General features: G+C 45.0%; 5 protein-coding genes across 6 annotated transcripts; 3 read left to right on the top strand and 2 right to left on the bottom strand.

Moving 5' to 3' along the window:
- Positions 1-1,575: 1,575 nt before the first annotated feature.
- Positions 1,576-11,961, top strand: LOC117585439. Of its 2 annotated transcripts, none has more exons than XM_034274914.1 (5): positions 1,576-1,690; positions 2,085-2,172; positions 8,517-8,682; positions 8,813-8,911; positions 11,764-11,961. In XM_034274914.1, exons 2-5 carry the CDS (start codon positions 2,164-2,166, stop codon positions 11,898-11,900), a joined length of 411 nt encoding a protein of 136 aa, XP_034130805.1. In that variant the 5' UTR covers positions 1,576-1,690; positions 2,085-2,163; the 3' UTR covers positions 11,901-11,961. The 2 variants fall into 2 exon arrangements, with proteins under 2 accessions (XP_034130805.1, XP_034130806.1); XM_034274915.1 differs by lacking the exon at positions 11,764-11,961 and adding an exon at positions 9,217-11,699 and having other exon boundaries at positions 1,578-1,690.
- A 2,399-nt stretch (positions 11,962-14,360) lies between these two features.
- On the top strand, positions 14,361-15,800 carry LOC117585657 (cysteine and histidine-rich domain-containing protein). The gene is made up of 4 exons (XM_034275247.1): positions 14,361-14,518; positions 14,586-15,166; positions 15,225-15,419; positions 15,483-15,800. The coding sequence occupies exons 1-4, from the start codon at positions 14,458-14,460 to the stop codon at positions 15,744-15,746; spliced, it is 1,101 nt and encodes a 366-aa protein (XP_034131138.1). The 5' UTR covers positions 14,361-14,457; the 3' UTR covers positions 15,747-15,800.
- On the bottom strand, positions 15,738-16,695 carry LOC117585658 (RWD domain-containing protein 1). The gene is made up of 2 exons (XM_034275248.1): positions 16,546-16,695; positions 15,738-16,477 (listed from the first exon to the last, which is right to left on the bottom strand). The coding sequence occupies exons 1-2, from the start codon at positions 16,619-16,621 to the stop codon at positions 15,819-15,821; spliced, it is 735 nt and encodes a 244-aa protein (XP_034131139.1). The 5' UTR covers positions 16,622-16,695; the 3' UTR covers positions 15,738-15,818.
- A 97-nt stretch (positions 16,696-16,792) lies between these two features.
- On the bottom strand, positions 16,793-21,190 carry LOC117585651 (structural maintenance of chromosomes protein 6). The gene is made up of 13 exons (XM_034275238.1): positions 20,876-21,190; positions 20,595-20,814; positions 20,266-20,539; positions 20,086-20,212; positions 19,944-20,021; positions 19,704-19,876; positions 19,245-19,642; positions 18,757-19,153; positions 18,219-18,681; positions 17,549-18,160; positions 17,248-17,466; positions 17,058-17,188; positions 16,793-16,995 (listed from the first exon to the last, which is right to left on the bottom strand). The coding sequence occupies exons 1-13, from the start codon at positions 21,086-21,088 to the stop codon at positions 16,947-16,949; spliced, it is 3,354 nt and encodes a 1,117-aa protein (XP_034131129.1). The 5' UTR covers positions 21,089-21,190; the 3' UTR covers positions 16,793-16,946.
- A 385-nt stretch (positions 21,191-21,575) lies between these two features.
- On the top strand, positions 21,576-24,642 carry LOC117585654 (NFX1-type zinc finger-containing protein 1). The gene is made up of 5 exons (XM_034275240.1): positions 21,576-21,754; positions 21,813-22,807; positions 22,863-23,030; positions 23,085-24,248; positions 24,309-24,642. The coding sequence occupies exons 1-5, from the start codon at positions 21,622-21,624 to the stop codon at positions 24,597-24,599; spliced, it is 2,751 nt and encodes a 916-aa protein (XP_034131131.1). The 5' UTR covers positions 21,576-21,621; the 3' UTR covers positions 24,600-24,642.
- Positions 24,643-25,637: the final 995 nt, after the last annotated feature.

Below are 25,637 nucleotides of genomic sequence, written 5' to 3'. Positions count from 1 at the left end.
TTAAAGTGAAGTGAAGTGAAGTGAAGACAATGCAAAAGCGAAAAGAACAGAACGGAAGGCCAGCATCCAGCAGCCAGCAGCCGCCCCCTGATCACCGAAGCATACACTACACTCTGGCCAATTGGCAGTAATGCAAATGCCATTCAAGCAAAGCAACCTCCGGGCATGACTAGCTTCGGTCTGACCCTTCCTGGGCGAGTGTATCCATCAATCAAATCAACTTTGGTGGTTGCACCCGCTGCCAAGGAGTTTCTGCGGCTACGGGCGGGCCCAGCTGTGTATTGAACTTGAACTTGCTCTCTCTCTTTCCCGCTGTCTCTAGCCCCCTCTGCCAGCTGAACTTCATGGTTGATTGACTGCTTGGCACATAAGACGGGCAAAAACTGAATAAACGAGAAAGAAAGGCCAACCTCGGAGGTCGCAGCTTCTAATACCCTGGCACTCTATGGGGGTTTTGTTCTTGCGCTACCAAATTACTAGAACAAATCATAATACCCATTGCCAGAGTATAACAACTCGAACAGAACACATTTCTCGCATAGCAGCAAACAAGTGTGCAAATCGTGTTAAATTAAAGCTAATCAAACATGACAAACATTCCCTGGCACCTTCCCATGTTTAAGGGCCACAGATAGACACTTATAAATGCACATGCTGAGAAGATTATACATTTTGTACTATAGTTAGAGTGACATACAATAAATGTCAATCGTTAAACGATGCGAACAATAAAAAAAGAAGCCGCTTAGGTTCTATGGAATGTGCCGCTACCGCTGCTGCTGCTGCTCTTGCTGCTGCTGCTGCTGCCATGTGCTGATCCGCTTCCGGCAGACATTTAACGCGTTATGATTATGATTATGACAGTATTATGATTATGCATATTATCTATTCTTAAACATTGATGCGAGCATAACTTTAGCGGGGTGAGGTGCGGGCTTAACTAAAGACAATGCAAGACAATGTTGACAGGCAGGCAACAAAAATAAACACATTTCACGGTCAAGCAGAGCCGGAAGAAATTGCCAGAGCAACGTGCGCCGATGCTGTTTTCTGTTATTTTCACCTGCACTCAAGTCAAGGTGGTTGCCTGCTTTCCAATTACATATGCTAGGCATTGGATAGTGGGGGGGATTTTCATAAGCAACTGCAGCATCAGCAAGAGCAGCGATAGTGGCAGCGGCAGGGCAAGCGGCAGCAGCTGATTGATTAGTTTGGAGACCCCAAAACTGGTTACCGGAACCAATAAACCAGATGAATATTAATTTGCTAGAAAGTTGAATTCGCACTGCAGCCGATTAAGCACCCCCCTGCTTGCAAAGAACACACATACTCGTACATATCACGTGGCCAGTGGCAAAGGCAAACATTGCACGTAGGCACCAGAAGCAGCAGCGGGCCAAACAGCAGCAGCAGCAGCAGCAGCAGCACTAACCGAAGCAAGAGCAAATTCACTCGAAAAACTCACTCAAAAAGCTGTGGAGCTGACGGAGACCCACTCGAAAAACTAACGCACGAAACAAAGCGGGCGGCTGGTGCGCCGGGGTCTCATGCTTTATATAAAATCAACTGAGCATTTCTGTTGGAATTCATTAAACGTTTTACTGCACAACCCGAGCGACGTACGAGACGACGTACCCCGTACAGCAGTTAGAGCAGATCCCGAGAGCTCCGTCGCACACAAATCTTTCGTGTAAGTCAGTTCGGTCCGCCACTAAGAGTCCGGCAGTCGGCAGTCGGCAGTTGGCAGTTGGCAGTCGGCGGGCGGTTCACAGCATTTGAATTCAGTTTTTCCTTTGGCTTCGCGTGCTCGTCGTCGTCTTCGTCGTGCTGTTCAAATAAAACAATAAACAAACAACGAATACTTCCAAAAATATACATTAACTTAACGCATTGCTGCATTTGTTTTTGCGAAACTGCAACTGAAATATCACACATATAACAACAATTACAAATTAATCATCGGTTTTTGCTTAATGAAATTCAAAGCCAAAACGTTTTCGTGTCATGCAAATGAGAAAGAAAAACAGTGCAAAAGTGTTTAAAACATAAACATAATATTTGAAATATTTGTTAACTAATTGCAGCTTCACACTCACATCACCAGCAGCAGCAGCAGCAGCAGCAGCAGCAGCGGCAGTAGCAGAAGCTCAATCAACCATCAATATGAAATTTGTAAGTATACTTTTAAGTTTGTTGCCCAAGTCTTTTGTTTCCTTTTGAGGGTTTCTTTCGGTTTTCGTGGCAATTGTCACCACATTTTGCTGCTAATGCAATATAAGTGTTAACACGTTCGGGCCACATTTGAACCGCAAATGAAGTTGGCTAGTTTTGCCTTTGACAGTTGTCAAATGACTGCTGTGGGCCTTTGTTTCGTTCTGCAAGAATTTTTATTGGGTAGACCGTGGCACTCTAATTTATGGCCCACAACAGTCGTGTGTGTCAGCAGGCCATGAAGGCAAAGTCACCGCCTCGATATGTCTATATCTGCATACACAGACACACAAACAAACGATCCAATTCAATGCCTAAGCAGTGCCAGATGCTCGTTCCTTTATGGCAAGGCCTGCCTGGCCTTGCATTACTTTTGGCCATCCATCCGAGTGATGAAAATGTTGGAATGCAAGCCTATTCGTGGCAAATTATGCCTATTAGTGGGTTGCATTATAACAAAAGATTTCCATGCATAATTCCATCAATATGTGCCCCAAATTAATGGAAATCCCTGACCTTCATTGGCTTGAGTATATTTTCATATTAATTTCCAATTGTATGTCTTCCAAACGGATCCAAATTATACAAATTTAACTAGATTTAATTAGAAGTTTTAGGAGTTCCGCCCCGAGAACGGCCTTCAATTACGAGTACATGGGAAAACGCACGCAAAATGCTTCAGCCTGAGCCCGAGCAAAAAAATTGTTCAAGTTCATGTTGAAGGCCACCGCCACGCAATGCTCACGAGACGGCCAGCAGACAGATTAGACAGCAGCATGAAAAAACAAGCCATAAACGTGCAGGGGCATGCGTTTTGTAACAGTTTAATTGAAAAGTGCGATACACACGCGCCAAGCCAATAGCCAAGAGTCCGAGAGCCAAGAAATGCCAAAGCCAAGACCATGCCTCCAAGCCAGGTTCGATTTGAGCTACCAACTGACCGACCGACCGACCGACCGACCGACCGACCGACCGGCCAGCTTCTTGTGTCCAATTGCGTGCTGTGCCCCGAGTCGAGTGCGGCTCCCAGCCGCGTTAGCCTCCAATCATGAATGAATGAATGAGTCGATGCTGCGTTGAGTGCAGTGCGTGAAAATCACATTTAAAAATTATAAAAAATGCAAGCGTGCAATGCATTAGAAAATAACAACAAAATTATGCAACTCGCGATGACGTGGTGAACTGCAGGGGGGTACTGGGGGGTCGCTGTCTCTGTGTCGGCATCGTTTCATCGGTGGGCCAAGTGGAGGCTGTGGAGGCTTTGGGCACCCTGGGAAACCGCAATCAACGTCGCTCTCGATTAGGATTTTTGGCCCATGCACTCGTAAAAGATTTATTAATTGCTCTCAACCATCGTGCGGTTCCCATTTCCCATTACCGTTCCCAGATTGCCTCTAGATCTAGCCCGGTCTGGTCTGGCCTGGTGGGTTAATCGTTGTCGCCGTCAACTTTTGCCCAAGTCAGTCGGGTTGCTCTTTCCCTCCGCTGTCCAATGTTACTCTGCCTTTTACACGCTTTGCGTGTTGAAATTCAAATTAATTGCCCATACATAGACGAGCGAGTACTCGCACGGTTGTATTTTGTGTTTACTTTGCTTTGGTTTTGCTTTTGCTTTGCTTTGGTTTCGCCTTGCGTTTCGCTTGGCTTCTCTCTAATGAAGATGTCGCGCCGGAAAGTGGCAATTGCCCCATGGCCCCATGTATACCCACGTACTGGAGACTGGAGACCGACATGTAAATGCATAATGATGGTAGCGAATAGTTAGCCGTTGGCCCGGTCAAAACATCTGGCAAGAGCGAGCAGACGTTGCATGATGACAGCTTTTAGTTGGATCCTTCCAATCGTAAATCTCTCACCAATATGTGAGTGCAGCTTGTATGTACATTCCCAGAGGATTCATTTGGGTCATTGGAGACAACGATTGACGGCTGTGCGCATAAGCCCCGTCTGACTGGGAAACAGGACTCCATGCCATGTCATTTGATATCGTTCCATCGGAGAGCAGAGCTGGCGCACAGCACAGACAATTTTTATGACAATTTTATGTCGCTTAGGCCGCCTTGACAGCGATTAGCGTTGGAGTTTTGCGTTTTGCCTCGTAGCTGTTGCAATCGCATCGACAGACAGTCAGAGAGTGGGCCAGGAGTTGGATTTGAAGTTGGATCTATGGCTTATGCTGTAGTCAGTCATGCACTGTGTCAGTCAGTCATTCAGTCAGTCAATGCATGGCAAGTGCATGGCGCATACACATGTCCAGCATAGCCTCAGCCTCAGCATCAGAGCTCCAAAAATGTACTGCCCACTGCTCGGCTCGGCTCGGCTCGGCTCGGCTCGGCTAGTTTCGAAAAATATTTATGTTAGATTTATCGCTGCAGATCGATAGGGGGCCATGGTACGGGTACTCGCATGGCTCCATTACCATATTTATAAGGCATGTGCGTTTTGTGCTGTGTTTGGCATTTTGTCAGACTTTAAATGCTACAAATTTGCTCTGCGGCTGTCTGTCTGGAAACCAGTTTGAACTTGAACTCATTCTGCGGGGCAGGAAAAAGGAAAATCAGTGGCCAGATCAACGTCATTGACTGATTCTCACGCTGCACGAGCGCACACTCGCAATTTGCACTTCCTAGCCAAATTGATGTTTAATAATTCAATTACAATTGACAATAGATTGAGCAACAGCCTCTCGGACAGACAGCCAAACGGACTGCAACTGGACTGGACTGGCCTGGACTGGGCTGGCCAGGCGAGCGCAATCAGCGGGGCAGCTGGCCCCCCAGTCGTTAGATTCGCGGCCTGACTTCGTTTTAGTTTTAGTTTTCGTTTCGTTTCCCACCTATTAAACACAATTCAAAGTAATTTGAAGCGGCAGTCCGTAGTTGTTGCTGTTGCTGTTCAGGCCGTGCCGTTGATGTTGATGTTTCTCCTTTGATTTTGCTGTTGCTGTTGATGTTTTTCCTTTGCTGTTGCACCTACTTCATGCAACACTTTACCCTGATTCAGCTTAGCGCTTCCAGCGCTTCGTCCGTTCCAGCGTTATTTGAATTTTGCCAACTTGCTAAAAGCCGTTCGAGAGTCCCTCTCTCACTCCCTCTCTCTCTCTCTCTCTCTCTCTCTTCCAGTCTCCAGTCACCGACTGGAGGCCCAGCTTCCGTGTTGAAAGTCAGCCAAATTGTTGCTCAATCGAGCATTGAACCCCCCAAAACACCCGACCAAAATACAAAATGAGTACCACTGGGCGTTTGCTATCATTAACAAAAAGATAACAAAAATAATATCTTTTGAACGGCGAGATTTCAATTGTCTGTCTGCCTGGCTGCCTGCCTGTCTACCTTTCCTCCCCCTTCAATCACATTCACTTTTCCAGCCACGTAGTTTTCACGCAAAAATTAATTATGCCCGATCCGGTAAATGACAAATCGCTTGAACCTAAACAAGATTAATTAGCAGCTGGCTGCGCATGTCTGCCTGCCACCTGGGTATCCATCAGATCAGTCCGGGTTTCCCTCTGACTCATTCCAAAACAGAGCAGAGCAGAGGCACTTCTGGATCAACCCAACCTCATTCAAAGTCTGTGTTCAGTTCAGTTCACTCCCCTGCACACTCTGTTGCTTGGTTGGTTGCTTAGACTGGTAAAGCAATAAATATAATTTATTTTTTACCGCACATTTGCAGCCAATCAAAATCTAAACGCCAATAAATGCCACAGCACAAAAAATGAAAAATCAAATTGAATATAAGAAGGCAGCGAAAAGCTAATTGCTGCAATGCTGATTACCGAATACCCTTGTTAAATGTACGATATGTGCCATCGATGCCAGTCGATAACAGCAGGATGCAAACCCATTAGGGGTAGCTAGACAAACGTATCAAGCTTGAATCACTTTTTATTTATTTTCAAAAATGTCTACCTATTCCACTGCTCCTGGGGCGGTTATCAAGAGCATGACAATGCTATTATACCCCACAACTGCAAAGGCTATCTATATTTTCATGCTAACGAGACAATGTTGGCCTGTCGCACTTGTACCCTCCCCCATCCACGACTAGTACTCCGCAGTTGCTGTTGTGGATAGTTGTTGTGGTTTTTTTATTTTATTAACTTTATGCTCGTATGCACTGAGCACTGGCACGCTCACATGTTGCTGCACTTAATCATTGTTTTTGGGTGGGTGGATTTTCACATAAGCCGCCGTTGGCCAACAGCAGCAGCAGCCAGAGGAGCCGAAAAAAGTATTGTAGCTGCCTCGATATCTGTGTTGTGTTGTGTTGTTTGGTGTTCGACTGTGTCTGATGTTTGGTATCTGTAGCTAGCGCCACGCCAACACCCTCCGCCACCCACCACCACCCGCTGCAAGTCGCCAAGTCTCCCTGCCAATTACGAAATCATATCTAAGGTCATTTGTTCGGCTAATTTTTCGTTACGTCGGCAATCTGCTCTGGCGAGAAGGGGGTGTCTGATTTGTTTTGGGCTAAGGAGTCAGCCGTCACCGCAAGCATTGTTCTCAATCCCACCAGCAAATTATGTAGTTCAATTAAAAAATTACCGAATTAGCCTAACCAATTACTTTCAAATCGAGATCTAAGCAGTTCCATGTCAAGTATGCGCGGAATTCCAGATGCAAACGAGCAGCTGACGACATTGTGACGGCTTACATGTGTTTTACATGCCCCAGTTGCAGGCAAAAATGGAGTACGTTGAGCGTTGACTCGGCAGTGGCATGGCCAAAGGGGAGAGCCACATGTATTACAACACAGGAACAATTACACGGCACGAAGTCTCATTAGGTTGAACAGTTTTTATGAGTGCATAATATTTTATTTCCCTTAACGATCTGTTAGCTTTGAGAACTCTTTAAAGACAAAATCAATTCCTGCTCCACTGTTGCCCCTCATTGATGTGGCAATAGACTCTGAATTTCAGTCTCGTAGCTCGAAGCGGCTCTCTGTGGCAGCCACAACAAACACGAATTAATTAAAAGTATTTTTCACAAGTTATCAAAGTCACTAAAAGTCTAGCTGGGTCTCCGCTGGTCTTGTTGGCAAGTTAACGGCCGAGCCATGCCATATTTTGTTTAAAGATAGTTGTTGTTGTTGCTGTTGCTGTGGTTTGTTTTGTGCATAATTTAGTTAAGACTAATTAGCATTATGGCTAACTAGCGCTTGGCCCCATAGGGTTTTACGTTCATTCGTATCCTTTTTCCAGTTGGTGGACCGCCGTCGAGTATTGCGCAGGCGCGGCCCATTAAACAATTAATGAAGCACAAAACCTTTTGCAACATTAGCCTGAGCCACACAGTGCACTGCTCCATAAGTACTCGTGTGTGCAAGAGCCAGTCTAGTGTGTTGTGTCCAATCGATTGGCCAAAAACCCGTTCTATTAAGTCAAATCTGCCCTATGATTAAAGTCAGTCTGCCAATTGCGTGACGGCCTTAACTAAGACATTCGACACAAATGCAAAGCGCCTTGCGGACAGCTTCAAGTGAATTTATGAACCCGTCGGGCAAACAATTTGCACAGTATGTGCGCCTGCCCCCCCATACTCCCACGCCAACTGCATGCCCTGGTGGCTCGGTTGCCTAGTTACCTAGTGGAATGGGGTCAGCGGGAGAACGAAACGGTCACAATTGCTATGCTATTGCACACTCTGCCGCATTGGTGGCAGCTCAGCGGATGATCAACGTGTTATGCATGAGCTCCAAACGGATATTCTACTATGGTTTGGGACTGCAAGTCTCCACGAACCACTAAAGTTGTGAAAAAGTTGTTTTCGTTTTGACGAGCGATAACAAAGGAGTGAGCGGCACGGATGTAAATAGATTACATATATCGATAAGCAGAGCCAATCGTAGGAGCCTGAAGATGGAAGACATGTGACCAGATCTTTTTCCCCATTTGGCGCACATTAAAGTACAATATTTGTCATACATTCGATTTGGGGCCAATAGTTATAGCAATTGACGGGGCTAATTGCAGGAGAGACCAGAACTGAAAACTGAAAACGAAACTGAAATTAAAACTGGAACTGAAACTGAAACTACTGGCTCGTGCCCAAGGCGACTGCACTTGACCGGTGGCAACGGTGGCAAGCCAACGGCATGGCTTTGGCGGTGGCATTCTACTTGGTGGTGGCCACTGCGTCTTTCGTTTGATATTTAATAGTTATTTTATGGCATTGGCATACATTGGCAGCACTTAATTGCTTTGGCCAACCCGCGTGTTGTGTGTGTGTTTAATTTTTTCATATCCATAAGTAGATTTACTCGCATATTAATATTTAACAATAAACAAATCTCATTTGCAGTTAGTCACCATTGCCACCCTCTGCCTGTGCCTGGCGTACGTAGCCGGACAGCAATACTTTTTGGGACAGTTCCCGAGCTCCCGGGCACGCTTTGGATTCGATCCCCTGTCCCTAGCCCCTGCCTCATCCGCGACACAACAGGTTCGGGATCCCCGACAGAACAGAGGTACGATCGATGCGGCCAACAAGGATTTCTGCTTTCATTTCTTTATCTAATCAATGTTTTTTTTCTTCGTTTTTTGTTTCTTTTTGCAATCTTTTTTGTCTTTCATTCACTTTGATCAAACTTGTTGCAGGCCCCGTTGTGTTCCCCCCATCCCCGCCAGATGCAGTCGACGAGTCCAGCGGCGTGGTTGTGGGTGCCTCCGGCTATGGATTTGTGCCGCCCCAGCAAAGTAATGCGAATATATTTAAGCGCACTGTCTGAGGGAAACAAACACACATACATAGTTACAGATACAGATGCAGATACAGATACACACATAGATACATCTCATACTTAACACACACACCAACACACAGAGAAGTGAAGAGAAAAGCTTTATTAGTGCAATAGTTTAGCAGAGAGCAGGGCAGAATATCAGTTATATTATTTTAAACATGTGTTATTTTCCTTGTTGTTATTTAATTTTGTTGTTGAATTTGTCGAGTAACTAACTAATTTGCCATCAACTATACAAAACAAATGTCTTATTCGCAGGAAGAGTCACTGGTTAAACGTAACACGAATCGTAAATGTGTAATTAATACAAAAGCTTTATACACCACACTCCTACACACACACACGCACACACACACACACTCACACAGATGCACATGCACCCGCACCTGCACTCGAGTGCACTCGCAACACCAGCACCGGAAACGGAAATGCGTCCCTCTTTTTTAGCTAATTACAAACAGACAATGAAACAAATGAACGAAAACCCAACCAAACACTTAACCACCCACAACTCCACATTAATTACCCCCATCCTACACCTACTCCCATTCCGCCACCCTCTCCCAACAGCACCTAACTTTAGTTAGTTTAATTAGCTTGAAAAAAACAAACTAAAAGTTAACTGCATATTTTTAATTGTTTCGTTTTTTATACTTTGACTTATGATTTCTGCTTGATTTTTCTTATTTATATTTCAAATTGGAATTGTATTATAATTGTTTTGCTTTTATTTTATTTTTACTTTTATTTTATTTGTAACCCCAAAAAAGGGCAAAATTTTAATTATAAATAAAAAGAAAATTACCATTAAAAAACAGAGAAAACAAATCGTATCACGTATCCCTGGCAAAAGTATTTTAATGTTTGCCAAACAAATTCTTTGCATTTTCAAATTCGTTTTGCATACAATTTTGTTTTGTTTTGGTTTTTATTTTTGCGCATTTTCCGTTTGTCAATGCACCATATTTTGAGCTATATCTGTTCTGTGATCACTTTTATAGCAATTATTTTAAGCGCACATAAAACTAGCGCCTAATTAACAGCTCCGATTCGATCCGATCCGGCTTTGAAGTGCGGCGGCTTCACAAATTGAAACAGTCGTGTGGGAGACGACGGGTGTCGGGGCAGACGGACGGAAGCAGCGAAATTCATCGAGTGTGACCGGGTCGACCTGGGGATGCTCTTCACACATGAGAGGAGCGTAGCCACAACCACATCTAGATGCAAATGGAAATGCTTCAACGATTATGTTAAGCAAATCGTTGCGAAGTAAGAAATCTTTACGGAGTGTGCAGTTCCATCTGCAGCCCGAGGCGGAAGCTATGCCAAGATCTAACAGCAAATGTAATACCTTCAGCTGAAGAAGAGAATACTTTTAAAGAGTTTCTTTAACGATCCGAAGCCAGGCAGAGGCAGGCTGACACGCGGACAAGGCAGAAGCAGGTGCTGGCACAACAATCAACAGTCAGACCACAAATGGCACTCTTGTGCCCGTGCCGTAGTCTCAGCGGAGTCAGCCACAGACCCAATGAGCCAATGAGCAGCACACACTTGCACCTGGAACACACAGAGACTCGGAGACAGAGAGACATCGAGACATCGAGACATCGAGACAGACCTGGGACCCAGACAGAGTCAATGATATGCGCGACTAATGCGACTTTTGCTTTGCTTTTACCGCATGCAAAATATGTTTGCAGTTTATTTTCGATCTTGTTTTTTTTTCTGCTAGTTTTTTGCATATCGATAGAAACAGAAATGGAGCAACTTTTTCTGTGTGTACTGGAGGAGGACTTGGCTTGGACCCATTGCACGAGTACAAATGAATGGAAAGACATTTCACAATGAACTGCAAGCGGACAAAAAAAGAGCAAAAAGAAACCAAAACAGAAACAGAAACAGAAACAGACTCAGAGACCGGGTGAAAAAAAGCGATCGAACAAACGACGCTAAGTTGAGATAATTTTTACAATTTGACAATTTATGCACGATTGCTGCGGAAGCCTGAGAGCGGACTCTAGCTCCACGCGAGGACCTGGTCTAACTGGAGACCAAATGGCCATTGTGTAATTAATTTTTGCATAGCAAAAGTTCTCTCTCTCTATCTTGGCTTGGCATTGCCAGAAATGGTTGATTACGCAGCTGGACGCGGCTGGGCTTCCTGATGAGGACTTGGGAATGGAAACTGGGAGACTGGGACTGCCTGCGGCTAAGAGACCCAGCAGCAAATCTATAACTGAAGCCGCAGCGTAACAATTGCCCAAGACTGGCGTAGATTAATGGTCGAACGGCGGTACGCCGCTCCGTACTCAAGCTCAAGCCATGAATTCGAACGGCAATTGGAATAGTTTTCAGCGTTGGGCAATTGCCAGTCGCACCGCCACCCACCACAATCACATTGGGGCATAATGTGTCCGACATTCTAATCAATGTGGCGGGGCAGGGCGTTGTCGTTTTTGGACCCACAGACCCACAGACCCATGGACGCACTGGACACATCAAACGACAACCCAATGACTGTGACGTCGACTCTGTGATTGACGGCGTTCGTGTGTGTGTGAGAGTGTGATTGCTTGAAGCTTAACCTTCAGGCCGGGGGTGACGCCCACACTTGGAATTTACCCACTTGGCAGCAGCCACAGTCAGACACCAGCAGCACCAAACCAAAACCACACCACTAATCCCTCCACACCACAAGTGCACTGGCCTGGCCCAATACTCATTCGTATTATTAATCGAGACAACAACAAAGAAAAGAAAAAACCCAATTAAAATGCTTTTGTTTGTACTTCTGTTCCATGACAGTAGTGGCAGCAGCGGCGGCAGCAGCTGCAGCGGCGGATCCAACGTTCTTTGGCACCAGCTTCCAGACACCCGACACCGCGTATGCGACATATAACTACTTCAGTAATCCGTACACCACAAGGTTTAGATACTTCTGAGGATGTGGATGCGGATGTGAGATGAACCATGTCGAGTCATGTTGTGTAGTCAGTAGCCGAAGGAACTGAAGAGAACTGGAAGCAGGAGAGCAGGAGCAGACTAGATACAATTCTTATGTAAATAAATGTGTTAACTTTATGTTAAGAGTTTTGGAACTTTTGGGGGAGCTCCCATCTGGGCTAGCGATAGGTTCATCGTCATCGTTCTTGGAATGCTGCGCATGCGCAGGGACATTGCATTGCATTGCTGGAAATCTGTGCCCTGGCAGGGAAATAGACATCACATGACAGCGCACAGCACATCAGCTCCGCGCCGCTCCACAATTGCATGTCTGCCGATGCCGCGTCCATTGTATGCTAAATTACGTATACGCCAAGGCGGCCAAAAACCAAAGACAAAGCCGAGGCCCAGGCTGAAGTTGACGCCGCGCCGCGTTGCTCCGTGCCTCACCGTGCTGGGCGGTGTTAATTTCCATTGACACTGGCGATGTTGCGACCAAAGTGTGTCCACAGCCCGTTATATTTATTTATTTATTTGTATTTGCAATTGTCAAAAGTGGCAGAGCAACACAATGCATAAAGCAACAACAAGAAACAATTCTCGAGCGGTTTCACAACAATGGGGCAGGCCACAACTGTGGCAGCGGGATCATTAGCAAATGGCATGATTCACAGGCAGCAGCGGCAGCCACAGCAGCTACAGCCGCAGCTACAGCCGCAGCTACAGCCGCAGCAATAAAAATCTTTATGTGCCTGGCACTCGTAAGCTCCCTGGATGGAGCAGGATTGGGACTGGGTGTGGGAGTGGGAGTGGGAGTGGTAGGAGGAGTCTGTCATAATTTCGTTTAAAGTGCAACGCAGAAACGGGCAATCGAATCGTGTTGTTTGACCTTGTTTGACCACACCACAAGAATTTCCAACGATGCAAGTTCAAATTTATGCTGTGACACCGCCGCAGGTAATAAATGAAAACGAAACCATGAATGTGACAAATCAACAATCAGGCAAAGGCGGCAAAGAAATATAAATAGAAACCAGAACACGCTCCTGTTTCTCTCCCTCTTATTCCCTCCTCGCTCGCTCAACTGATTTTGAGTGTTTGTCTCTCTGTTTGGTCAAAATTTGTCGGATTTTTTACAGTCCTTTGCAGAAATCACGTAGACCATTTATCGCCTGACCTTCAGCTCTTTTCGCAAAATCGTTTTGTGGTTCGAATTCCATCTGGCAATTAGCTAATTCTACAAATCTCTGAAACAGTGGCAGTAATTAGCATAATTCGGAATTTACTATCACTTTTAATTGTTTTGCGGTTGCTGCTCTCGGGTTTTCTGGCCTTTCCAAAAACGTATCAGTCATGAGCGATATCCACTTAGAAATATCTAAGCCCATCTATTTGATTTATTTGAAAATAACCACTGATTAATCGCTTATCGTTTATCGGGACTTACTACATCTACATGTAACTTCGATACCTGACATTCTACATCATTCATCTAACACCAACGGCTCCGATATACCTAACTACGTGAAGTTGTGTTCCCCCTCAGGTTTATTATATTCTTTTTGGGTGAACTTTTTAGTTTTCACCTTTCTTGTCAATGAATACAAGATAAGACATAAAAAGAAACCAATCTTGTAGAGAATTGAATGATCATTCGAATAAAATTACGTTTTTAGAGCTGAGAGTTTTAAATAGTTGGAAATATCAAATAGAACATACATAGAACATATATTTATGTGGGATTTCTGTGCTCATATTTAAAACATTTAAAACAATCGAAAAATTCAAATAAAAATGAACAATTAAAAATAAATTAAAATATATTGATATATAACTACAGAAACTATATAGAAATAACAAAAAAAAAAAATAAAATCAAAGAAATCGGTGACTAGTAAGTCCATAATGATGATTTTTTCATCATTATCGGGTGTTCCTAGCCCCTAGTCTAGCTCCAATTATGTTGTAAAGATAGAAGAACTGCCCCAAACCCCTCCGAGCTTATTGTAATATTTACTGTGTTCCCTTTGAGAAATTTTCACAATTTATATTGTGCAAACATCTGAATTTATTTTTCTCCTTTTGTTGCGCGCGCTGTATTCAAACATTGTCAATGAAATCAGTAAATATACATGTGTCTCTAAATGTTACATACACTTACATACTGAACTCAAAGCTCCCTTGTTTCCAGACGGGTTGATTTGAACGGAAAATTCAAATACAAAGTTGTAAGATATAAGTTCATAAAGTATACAATCCAATAAAAAGTCGTATTTATAATAAGACAAATTGATTTTTCAAACGGATTAAATTATTGTTTCAGTGTTAACAGTCTTAAGTTGAAAGTAAAATTAAATAGAACATCAAAATCGAGAAATATGATTAAGGACACGCTACATTTACAGTATTATGAAAATGCAAGGGAATATTTCGGTATATTTCCGAGGGTGTGGGGTCTGTCGGTATAATTCGCGAAAATTGTCACACTGTCTACTGCCCAAGAAACTTCTGGATTATTCAATTTTTAAACAAAATATCTAAAACAAACCACTCAAAATGCTGCAATGCTACAACAGAGGCTGTGGTCAGCTTTTTGATGAAGCTGCCAATAACGAAGGTAAGCGGGAAGGCGTATGGCAACTCAAGGAACATGTATAATCAGAACTTTTGTTTTGCTTGCACAGAATCATGCCGGCACCATCCCGGAGAGCCGTTCTTTCATGATGCCTATAAGGGCTGGTCGTGCTGCAACAAAAAGTCGGTGGACTTCACCGAGTTCCTAAATATCAAGGGCTGTACTCTGGCGAAACATTCGAACGTTAAGCCCCCGGAGCCAGAGAAATCAACCAAAGACGACAACAATGGGGACAAGGACGAGGTCATCGAAGTGCGCGCACCCATAAGAGAAGCTATGAGCAGGCCACCCATAGAAACACCGTTCACTGTGCTGCAGCCAACAGTTGCCGCTGCCCTTAAAGAGACGATAGACAACCTGAAGGTGGACAGTGCTCCAGCAGCAGCAGCATCGCCATTCGGAGAGGCAAGCGATGCGATCGCTGTGGGCACAAGTTGCAAAAACAATGGATGCTCATATTCATTCACTGGCACGGACAGCCACCACAGCCAGTGCGCCCATCATCCAGGAGTGCCCATTTTCCACGAGGGAATGAAGTTCTGGTCATGCTGCCAAAAGCGTACTTCCGATTTTGCCCAGTTCATGGCCCAAAAGGGCTGTGTGAATGGCCAGCACAAGTGGGTTAAAGAGGTGAGATCTCCTCCCGACAACAGCACAAATCGAAGACTAATCAATTGTTTATCCGCAGAACGAGGACAAGAAGGTTGTGCAGTGCCGCTACGATTGGCATCAGACGGCCACAAATGTGGTGGTGGCCATTTATGCCAAGAAGTATCACTACGCCCAGAGTTTGATAGAAATAAACCCCATACGGCTGCATGTCAAACTGATCTTTCCAGAGCAGGAAAATGCAGCTTTTGACATTGATCTGGAGCTGGGAGGCGTAAGCGCTTGATTTGTCCATTCCCAAACCAAAATGTTTTCAAGATGAAACTCTTTTTTGCAGATTGTCAATGTGCAGAAGGCGAGTGCGCACATGTACGGCACCAAGGTTGAGATCACTTTGCCCAAGCTGGAGCCCGGCTCCTGGTCAAAATTAAACTTCAAACGTGCCACAATGCCAGCAACCAAGAAAACAAATGCCACCGAAGCGCCAAAGAACGATGAGAGCGACGAAGAGTTCTTTGACTTGGACGACATCGAACCAGTTTACACTCACGGCCTGAAATTATCCGATATGAGTTTGCAAAACCCAAACAACTTAGATTAACCAAAAGTTCGCATTTAATGTTGCACAGAATACACAGAATATGCCTTCGAATAACCATTTGTTTCAGTTCGCTCAATCATCGTCGTCATCGGCACCAGGCACCCAGTCCTCATCGTCGTCGTCGTCCAAATCCAGCTCTCCAATATCTTGAAAGAGAGTCTCGTCGATCTTGACGTTTTCAATGTTTTCGCCCGCTTCCAGCAAGAATTTAATGTCGGAATCATTCAACGTGGTGTCGCACATGAAGAGCTCGCGGCCAGTCAGCTTCTTGCAGTCATTGATCTTCTCCCTTTTCGCTGCGATGCCCGTGCTCTCCTCAAAGTCAAGCTTCCACTTCATGAACGTCTCGACCGACACGCGCGTACCCTCGAACTTCTTGCGTTCCTCTTCTTCGACCTCCCGCAGTTTCTTCACACGCGTCTCCTCCGCCTGGGTTGTGTGTTCATCCCAACGCTGATTCAGCCACTCCTGTGCACTGCTTACCAGAGAGAATATCATCTCCATGCCGAGATTTTCCTCAATGGTCAGCCGCAAATGCTCCAGCAGACGTGTCTCGAATGTGTCTTCAAAGTTTTCAGCTTCCTCAATTTCCACCAATGGCGCCGCATCCGGATATGTGGCTGTGTATGTGAAGACCAACTTGCAGGACAATCCATTTTCATTTTCCTCTGCATTGTACTCCTCCGTCGCAATTGGGATTTGGAATTTATGAAAAGGTTCCGTCGCGAGAACTTAGTGGAAGAGAGAGCAATGAACAATTCAATGCAGTTGGAGATTTCGTAGATTTGTCTATACATACTTTCCATTTCGCCGCAGTAAATGGAATCCAGAGCTTCCACCTCACTGCTCTGATCTTCCTTGTAGTTCCGGCTCATTGTGCAAGGTTTAACAATATAAAAAATAAATAAATAGGCGAAACTCGTCGCCGCCGCTTTGAGGTTACTTTTAATATCGTTCAACTATCGTTAGGCTAAATTCGTAATCGATGGTTCATACGAGTATCGCACCAAACCATCGATCAGTGATATTTTTACCGCGCAAAGATATTTAATAAGAATAATATTTAATTGGTCAACTCTTAAATCCTACGAAATGAGGATTATTCCAAACAAAGAATAATAATACGTAGTGTGTTTCCTGAGAATTTAATTTGGTGTTTACTTTGTCGTCGTCCTGCAACCGTCATTGTGGGTCCAAAGATTAAGCCTGAGAATGCTCGTTGGCATTATCTTCATCGGGTGAAGACAATCTGGAATAGAAGCAACATTTAAAACATTGTTTAAACGTAAGCGTGGAGCACCTCAATCATACTTGAGTATTCTGATGTATGGACTTTCTTCCACAGCCGTGTCCAGGGGTGTCAGAAAGCAATATTGTCGGTGTCTCAAGTCTTCACCCTCTTTAATTAGCATTTCAGTTATAAACTTTCGGTTGACTTCATCCTGCAATAAACAAAAGTTAAGACACTGTCCGAATCCCCGACTCCCGACTTCCGGCTTACAGTAAAAACGTCGTACTCGTCCAAAAAGTAAAATGGATGATCGGAAGTTGTCCAAAGTCCTTTCAGCAGTGAAACTGTCGTGAATGAGCGCTCGCCACCGGACAGACTTTTAGCGTTTGTGGTTTTGTTGCCACTGGCCGGAAAGACATTTATGCTCCATGTCTTGGCTCTTATATTACTTTCAAAGGTCGCGTTAAAATGACGCAGTGATAGGGAATTCTGTGGAGCATTTTAAAAGGTGGAAACTTCAATTGAAGAACAGAACAGAACAGAACAGAACAGGGGCGGCGGCAACACTTACTTGAAAACTATACTGAACCATGGTTAGGTAATGGGTGCGAGATTTTTGAAAATTTAGCGCATGGTTGCGATACGATGTGCGCAGCTCGCGAATGACACTGTCCGTTCTTTCAAAACGATTCGTATCCTCAGCAAGTCTATACCGGAGGACAGCTAAGCCCTTCTCCACCTCTTCGGCATCGTAGTTTAGTTGCTCCACTTGTCGAATTCTCGATTTGTGTCGACTTATTAAGTCTTGAAGTTCCTCTTCCGTCTCATTTGTCGAGATAAACTCTCCCATCAGTTTGGCCGCGTGGCGCATCTTCTCCAATTCGTTGAGAAGTTCCTGTTTAATTCTTTGCTGATTTTCGACAAGCTCCACCATTGTCTGGAGATGGCGACTATTTAGCGAGTATTCGCTGTCCAAGGTACGTATTCGATTTGTGACTTCGTGGGCCTCCGTATCGATGCTCTCCATTTGTTTGCTAAGCTCCTGGAGGGCCTTCAACTCGTCGGATTTCATAGCTTCATATTTGGCCTTGCGCTCATCGATTGCTTCGAGTTTCAGCTGCAGCTCCCGGCGTTCCTCTTTACATTTCTCAATCCTTTCCGCGCAATCGGCCAAGTGGGTTTTCTGTGACAACAAGACGTTTAAACGTGTTGAACTTCGAGTGTGTACTAAAAGCACTTACCAGGCGATCATATTCTGGCAGATCACGGTGCTCTGTGCTTTCAATTTCAATTATCTCTTGGGACGCCTTCTGCACTTCAGCAAGACACTGAGATATTTCGGTTGTCTTTTGGGCAACCTCCTGACCAGTGCGCTCCAGCGTTTCCCTCAGTGTCTGAAAATCCGTATTTATGGATGCCGCTCGCTCCTGCAGACTACGCTGCATATCCTGCAGCTGCCGTATGCGATCGTCCACATTCACCTGCATGTAACGTCCGGGTAATATGCGAGCCGAATATACGGCATAGTTGGGCGATGGTATGTACTCCAGCCCCAGGCCTGGCACTAGCACACGCGTCAAATTCGGTGGCACGTTCTCCGTGTCGGAAGTGAGAAATTCGGCTGTCTCTTTGGACTCGGTTACCAGCACCGTCTCAATGCGCAACGAATCTATTAGGTAGTTCATAACAACCGGATCATCGCAGCTATAAATTCGGGGGAGATGAGAGTACTCATTTAGAAGGAGAATAAATGGAACACAAGCAAGTCTTAGGCCTAACCTGATTTCATCGATCAGCACCGTTGTGTTGGGTGTTGTGGCTTGTACTTTGAATTTGGACACATTGTAGATGTTATTTGTGAACGCACTGGTAATGATGGTGGGCATATTGTTGCCATGGAATCTCTGAAGCAACGCTCTCAACGCTTGACGCTCCTTGTCAGAGCTCACGATGTAGGAGCGTAGGCAAGAGGACAGCTGATTCTCGACCAGATCCCTGTACTTGGGATTCACTGCGGTTATATACTGCCCAAGTGGACCGCGCGGCATTCGATGCTGATTGGGACCGGTATACTGAGAGCGCAGGGCACAATCCACTTTGATTGCCTGCTCGCCGTAAATCGACAGTTTGTTGCTCTTGTTGCGTCCAAGCGTCTCAATTTCCGTTTGAATGTTTTCTGCACAAGGAAAAGAGAGGAGAGGAGAGGAGAGGAGAGGAAAGGTAAGTTCAAAGCTTAAGCTTAAGCTGAAAATAGAGCTGAATCTCACGCTTGGAATGGTTCAATTTGTTTCTTTCGAATCGTTGAGTGTCCACCTGTTCGCGGACGGCATTGTAGCGTTCCTTTCGCTCCAGTTGCTCCTGTCGGACCTGCTTAACAAGTGCCTCCCTTTCGGCGACTAGCTGCTTCAGCTCCACTGCTCTGGTGGCGAGCTCCTCTCGCTCCCGTTTGATTCTGGCATAGTCCGCATGGTAATTGCTGATATGCTTCTCACAAGCTTCGTACTCGTGTTCATCCTCGTTGAGGCGCTTCTCGGCATTTTTCATTTGTGTTCGGATACTGCAGGCTTTCAAGTACTGCTCCTGCAATATGCGCGTAGCCTCACGCATCCTTGCCTCGTGCGATCTGTGAACATCTTGGTTGTGCCTCTTCTTTTCCTCAAAGTTGCTACAAAAGGAAAACCCGAAAACATAAAAATTGTTAGGCATTTGCAATGCCCTCAACTGACCTCAACTGTTGCGTGAGTGTGACTTGTGTGGAGTCCTTCTGTGTTGCGGCTGCCACCAGCTTGGCCTTCTTAACTTCAACCAGTTGAATCGAGTGCTCACAACTGGCCAGCTCCTTCTCTTTTTGGGCGACCGACAGCCAAGCCAGCTTGGTGTTGGCCTCGGCTAACTTAAACTGAAAGTGTGCCAGCAAATTGTTAATAAAAATATAACATTTAGTGCACAGAACAGCAACCACTTGCCTTGACTGCTTCCTTATCCCTGAGTGCTGCCAGCTTTTCCTCCTCTGCCATCACCAGTCCTTCCGCCACTTGCATTCTCTGTGTTTAATAGGAAACCATGTCAACATCTCCACATATATATTTCGATTCGATTTGGAATTACCATTTTAAAATGTTCCAGTGATCTGGCCTGCTTTTGGCGTAGAGCAAGGCATTCGGACAGTGCACTAGCACAAGTATCCATCTGTGTTGCCTTCATCAGCAGTGTGAAATTCGATGATGGCTCCAGTCTGTATGTGTATTTATCTATTTATCAACATTTATCCATTCGGTGGAAACTTACTTTTTCAGAAATACACGCGCCGAGTCCTGGTTTAGCACAAATATGGGATTCTCGACGTGAATGCTAAAGCGGCGCAGCAAGCGTTTAACATCGTCTAACTTCTTCGAGACAATTTTACCGCGTGCATCCTTCAACTCGTATGTTGAGGATGATTGGCGTATGTGTCGCACCACCGTCAGATGCGGCCCCATATGCTCTGCATCGAAGGGGCACATTCCCACATTACACAAGGTAATTTCGATTTTGGCCGACGTTTCACCGTTTTTAATTAGCTCTGGAAACACATAAATCAGATGAAAATTGCATTTGTTTTGGCTGCAAGGACTTACTCTTTATGCTGGCAGCACGGCTAGTGGCTCGAGCATTGCCGGCTAGACCCAGGGAAAGCGCCGTGATCACGGCACTCTTTCCACTGCCATTTTTGCCCACAAGGAAGTTGGTGTTGGGACCAAAATCCACGGTGAAACTCTCATGGCACATGAAATTCTCCAGGTGTATGGATATAACCTTGCCGCAGCGATTAAATTCATTTGGAAGCTGTGGTTCGCACTGAAATGAGATGAAACACACAGTTAGAGATAGATGATAACTAAATCTGATCTAGACTCACCGAAAGATTGAACGATGAATATGATCGCTGGGAGCTGCGTGAGTCTGTTGACTGTCGACTGCAGTTGGCTGGTGCCAGAATACGGCTCATGTCTTGCTCGGACTCATCTTGATTTGTGGCACTCTTGCTCTTTTTATTTGTCGGCTCTGCGAAAGAACTATCCCCATCCGATTCCGGCGGTAATTTTCGACTCATTTTACGTTTGTTTTCCATTGGATTTGATATGCGGATATACTGTATCTCTGTAAACAAAAAGCGCGGGCGAACTGAGCATAAGCCCTAGGCAAAATAACATGTGTAAGATTTATCAGATTTATCAAAAATTACGAAAAAAATGTTTGCTAACAAATTCCGCAACGCTTGTTGTGTGACCGCGGATTTATCGATAAGATATAACCACATACCCACAAAAATATACCATAATCGGCCGATGATATACGATGTTTTTCTGATGATTTCGATGTTTCAGCTGGCGCCAAAGTGGCCACATACATATTAATGCCGCATTCCACTACAGCTTTGGATAAATTTGATAAGGAAATCCACACCAGACCCTGTTCATATACAGTGTATAATTGCTGCTCTCAAACTGTTCAATTTAAAAGCAGTGGAATGCGACCAACACGGAATAGTTGGTGTGCATGCGATATCTGCACAAAACATCGTTCATTGCTATCATATCCATTGTTTTTCCAAATCCGACTTGACCTTGAGCTGCTGCAACAGATTATTATTTTGAAGCAATTATGTCTGCTTCCCAAGATGATGACTGGTTTAATCAGGATGAAGAGGCGATTGAGCAGAGCTTTCAGGATCAGGTGAAGCACCAAGATGAGCAGGAGGAGGAGGACGAGCAAATATTGTGCCGTCATGCCGTGTGTATGCATATGATTCCCCTTAAGGTGAAATTCCCGAGCTCTACAATGTGTTATTTCAGTGGCCGACTGTCTGAAGCAACTTAACTTGGAGAACAGCGCAGGTGAAACCAAGGCTCCCGGTCGTTTTGCAACCATCGAACTCTCGAAGGCGCTGAAAATGTCGCCCGTGGATATGTTTCTCTATTTCATGTCAGAGGAACGTGACTTGTTTGGGGCTCAACTTGCCGGCAATGACAGTCTGAAGCGACTTTTCATACTTTTGGAAGCGCTCAAGTCGATCTGTCAGCTGGAGCTGGGCGGTTTCGATGATAAGTTCTTGGCCGCCTTCTCCAAGCAGACGGTAATCTTCAATTCGTTCCGTCGTTTTGCCCTTACAATCTCGGCAAACGCTTTGCTGGGCAAATGCACTGCAGAATCTGAGCAGATTTTTAAGAACATGATTTGGCTGATGGCACGAGCCAATAAGATCGGAGTGCTTGGCCAGCAGGGCTACGAATTGGTTGGCATCTGCAATAAGCTGATCTCAGAAGGCAAGCTGCCGCAGCTTCTAGCCTTAGACTTGAGCCAAGAGCTGGAGGCGTTTGCAGACACACTGCCAACGTTGGTAAACGTTAAGGGTGAAATCTACCCAACGATCGACAGGCTGCTGTTGGACAGCGTGGAGCCATCGAAGCCACCAGCACCAACTGAGTCCAACCAGGTGGCAGACTATCTAAACACACAGCGCCACTTACTGCAGCAGGATTTCTTCCTGCCTTTACTTGAATTCGTTCAGTTTCTACGAGCTGGATGCAATCTCGATACTCTGGAGAAACGCCGTCTCCTGTGGCGCGGCACACAGCTAACTCTGAATCCAGAATTCGTGGAGGCACAACGGCACAGTTTGGTTTTCATTAATCTACTTGCTTCCGGTGACTCGAAGAAGATTAATAGAAAATTGTTGGACAACTTCAAAACGGGTGCGCTGCTATGCCTGACCACTGGCTTGGACTTTAAGGATCTCATTTTGTGCACCGTTAGCTACACAAAGCCTGACAAACTAAAAGAAGGACTTGTAAGTGATAACAGAATTTTATCCTCATGAATTTAATAATTTGTGTAATCCCCAGCTAAGTGTGGAGGTTGTGAGGCAACACAACATTGGCAACATCTACGATCGACCACTGTTCATGTTCCAGACGCCCGTGTTCTTCGAGCCGTATGTTCGGGTGCATAACTATTTGAGCACATGCAGCACAGATCAGTTCCCAATGCGTCGCTACATCGTGGATGGACAGGCAAGTGGCATACAAAGAAATGAATATTCTCAATTTAAAGTTATACTATCGCAGATTGAAATACGGCCGCCAGCGTACATTAAATCTGACGCTCAGCTCATGTACAATCGGAAACCGTTTAGGGCGGCACAGCCACCTCAGGACTTGCCTTTAAATGATAGGCAGAGAGAGGCATTCAAGGCAGTCTACACCAATGAGTTCTGCATTATACAGGGACCGCCTGGCACAGGCAAAACGCATGTCTCTGTGGAGGTGGTCAACAGTCTGATACAGAACGCTAAAGTGCTGGGCACCGGACCCATCATTGTGCTGGCCTACACGAACGACTCTCTAGACAAATTTCTGGTGAAGGTATCGAAGTACACAAAGGAAATACTGCGCTTCGGTTGCCAGACGCGCGATCCACAAATAGCTAAATTCAATGCAAATTCAATGCTTGATCCGGAGCTGGTGCCGCCAAGACTAAAGCGCGTGTGGTGGCTGGTAAACACCGAATACAAGGAGCAGTTCCAGCGACTTCAAGCGCTGTACGCCAACTTTGATGGCAGCGAGGCGAGCTACCAGGAGACCCTAATCGCACAGGAGCAGCTGCAACAGGTGGCCGAGCGAATGGACACTGTGCGCATCATCTTCCAGTATTATTTGGCTAGGAACAAGGATCTGTTGGCCATGACCACCACGTGCGCGGCTCGTTTGAACTTTCTTTTTCGTCTGCTGAAATCGAAATGCTTCATCTTCAAGGAGGCAGCTGAGATTCAGGAGGCACACATACTCGCCTGCCTAACACCTCACACGGAGCACGTGATTCTCGTGGGTGATCACAAGCAGTTACAGCCATTCACTGGCTGCAGCCAACTGCCGCAAGTCTCGCTTTTTGAGCGCCTCATCGACAAGGGCCTGCCCTACTCTCTACTGAATGTGCAGTACCGAATGCGTCCCTGCATTTCGGAGCTTCTGGTGCCCACCATCTATGGGGAGCTGCTCTGCTCGGACTCTGTGAATGTCTACGAGGACGTCCGCAATATGCACAAGAACTTGTTCTTTGTGTCGCACAATGAACCGGAGAAAGCGCTCCTAGATACATCCTTTGAGAATGTTCACGAGGCCAAAGAGCTGGCAAAGCTGACGGAATTCCTGCTGGAAACAGGCAAATACGAGGCCAGTGATATCGTCATACTCTCACCCTACAATGCCCAAGTGGAACGCATCAAGAAAACGGTTCGTAAAAAGATTTCCGCCTCAACTTTCAAATGCTAATTATTTCTCATTGTTCTGCAGCTGCCGGAGAAATATAGAACGGATCCAAATAGTGTTCAGGTGTCGACCGTTGATAGTTTCCAGGGCCTGGAGGCGAACATTGTTCTGCTCTCGCTAGTGCGCAGCAATCCGTCCGGCAATATAGGGTTTCTGGCTAAGCCGAATCGTGCTTGTGTGGCCCTTTCCCGAGCACGCTGGGCTCTCTACATTATTGGCAATATGGAAACACTGCAGCAGGGCAACTCCGAGCTGTGGTCAGCCATAGCCGAACGTTTGAAGGAGTCCAATGCCATAGGCAAGCATTTCCTCTAGTTGTTTGATCTCCAATTAAAAGGAACACAACTTTTGTTATACATTTGATTCTTGTTTTTATTCGTATGTATGTTTGTATGTATGCATGAGGGGAGTGTTGGAGCTTCTCTGAATGAAGATGGCCCTGCCCATGTGCGCCGCGGATCAATCAGATTTACATTTAGTATTATTATTTGTTGAAACTTTCATATTGAATTGATGTTGAATGCTTGAATTTTACATTTGAATATGGAGAGATGGTGCTTGGATTTGTTTTTCGACTGATACTATTGCTAGACATTTATCCCATACCACACACGACACTTATGCATTAACAGATATAGTATTGTATGTACATGTATCTACTTAAAAGTAGTCAGCGCAGCTCTTTAGGTCTACAATATGTGGACGTTTAAGCAGACAACACCACGAAAAGGTAGAGGTTGCACGGGTTTTGGGTATGGGTCTTGCTTTGCTGTTTTGTTTCTACATTCAATACATATTAAGGGTTTGATTGGTTTGTGGGTTGGCTATATATCTATACACATAAGTTTGCATATCTTGTACCGAGTATCTCTATATAGTTGGGTTTACAATGTCCACTTTCCCCCATTTTGATTATTCTTCTGTTTGGTTAAAACCTTTTTTGTTTATCAATTAATTCTGCATATTTGCCCATCTTGTTTAATTTTTTACAATATTTTAGGTTTATTTCGTTACCTTTTACTTATAGTTTAGGTTTTCTTTTTGCTATTTTGTCCTCTCTCTCTTGATCTCTCTTTCTCTGGCTCTCTTACGATCTACGACTGTTAAATGAAACATTTGGCTTACATTTATGTTCGTTTTTTCGGTTGTTACAAGAACTAAACAATGTACACAGATCGATCGTATCTTTAAATATAGTTTATTCGATGGGGAAAAATGTTGATTGTGTGTGTGTGTGGTGTGTGTTTGTGTATTATGAGGATAAACCAAACAAATGTGAAGTGAGGGCGAGGGACAGGGACAGATCTGCAAGTAAGTTAATTTCCTCCATTTAAAAGCTACGATCATTATTTT

The sequence above is a fragment of the Drosophila guanche genome, unplaced genomic scaffold (genome assembly GCF_900245975.1).
Source record: "Drosophila guanche unplaced genomic scaffold, DGUA_6, whole genome shotgun sequence".
In the NCBI taxonomy this organism is placed as follows: Eukaryota; Metazoa; Arthropoda; class Insecta; order Diptera; family Drosophilidae; genus Drosophila; species Drosophila guanche.
This window is presented reverse-complemented; position numbering and strand designations above follow the sequence as displayed.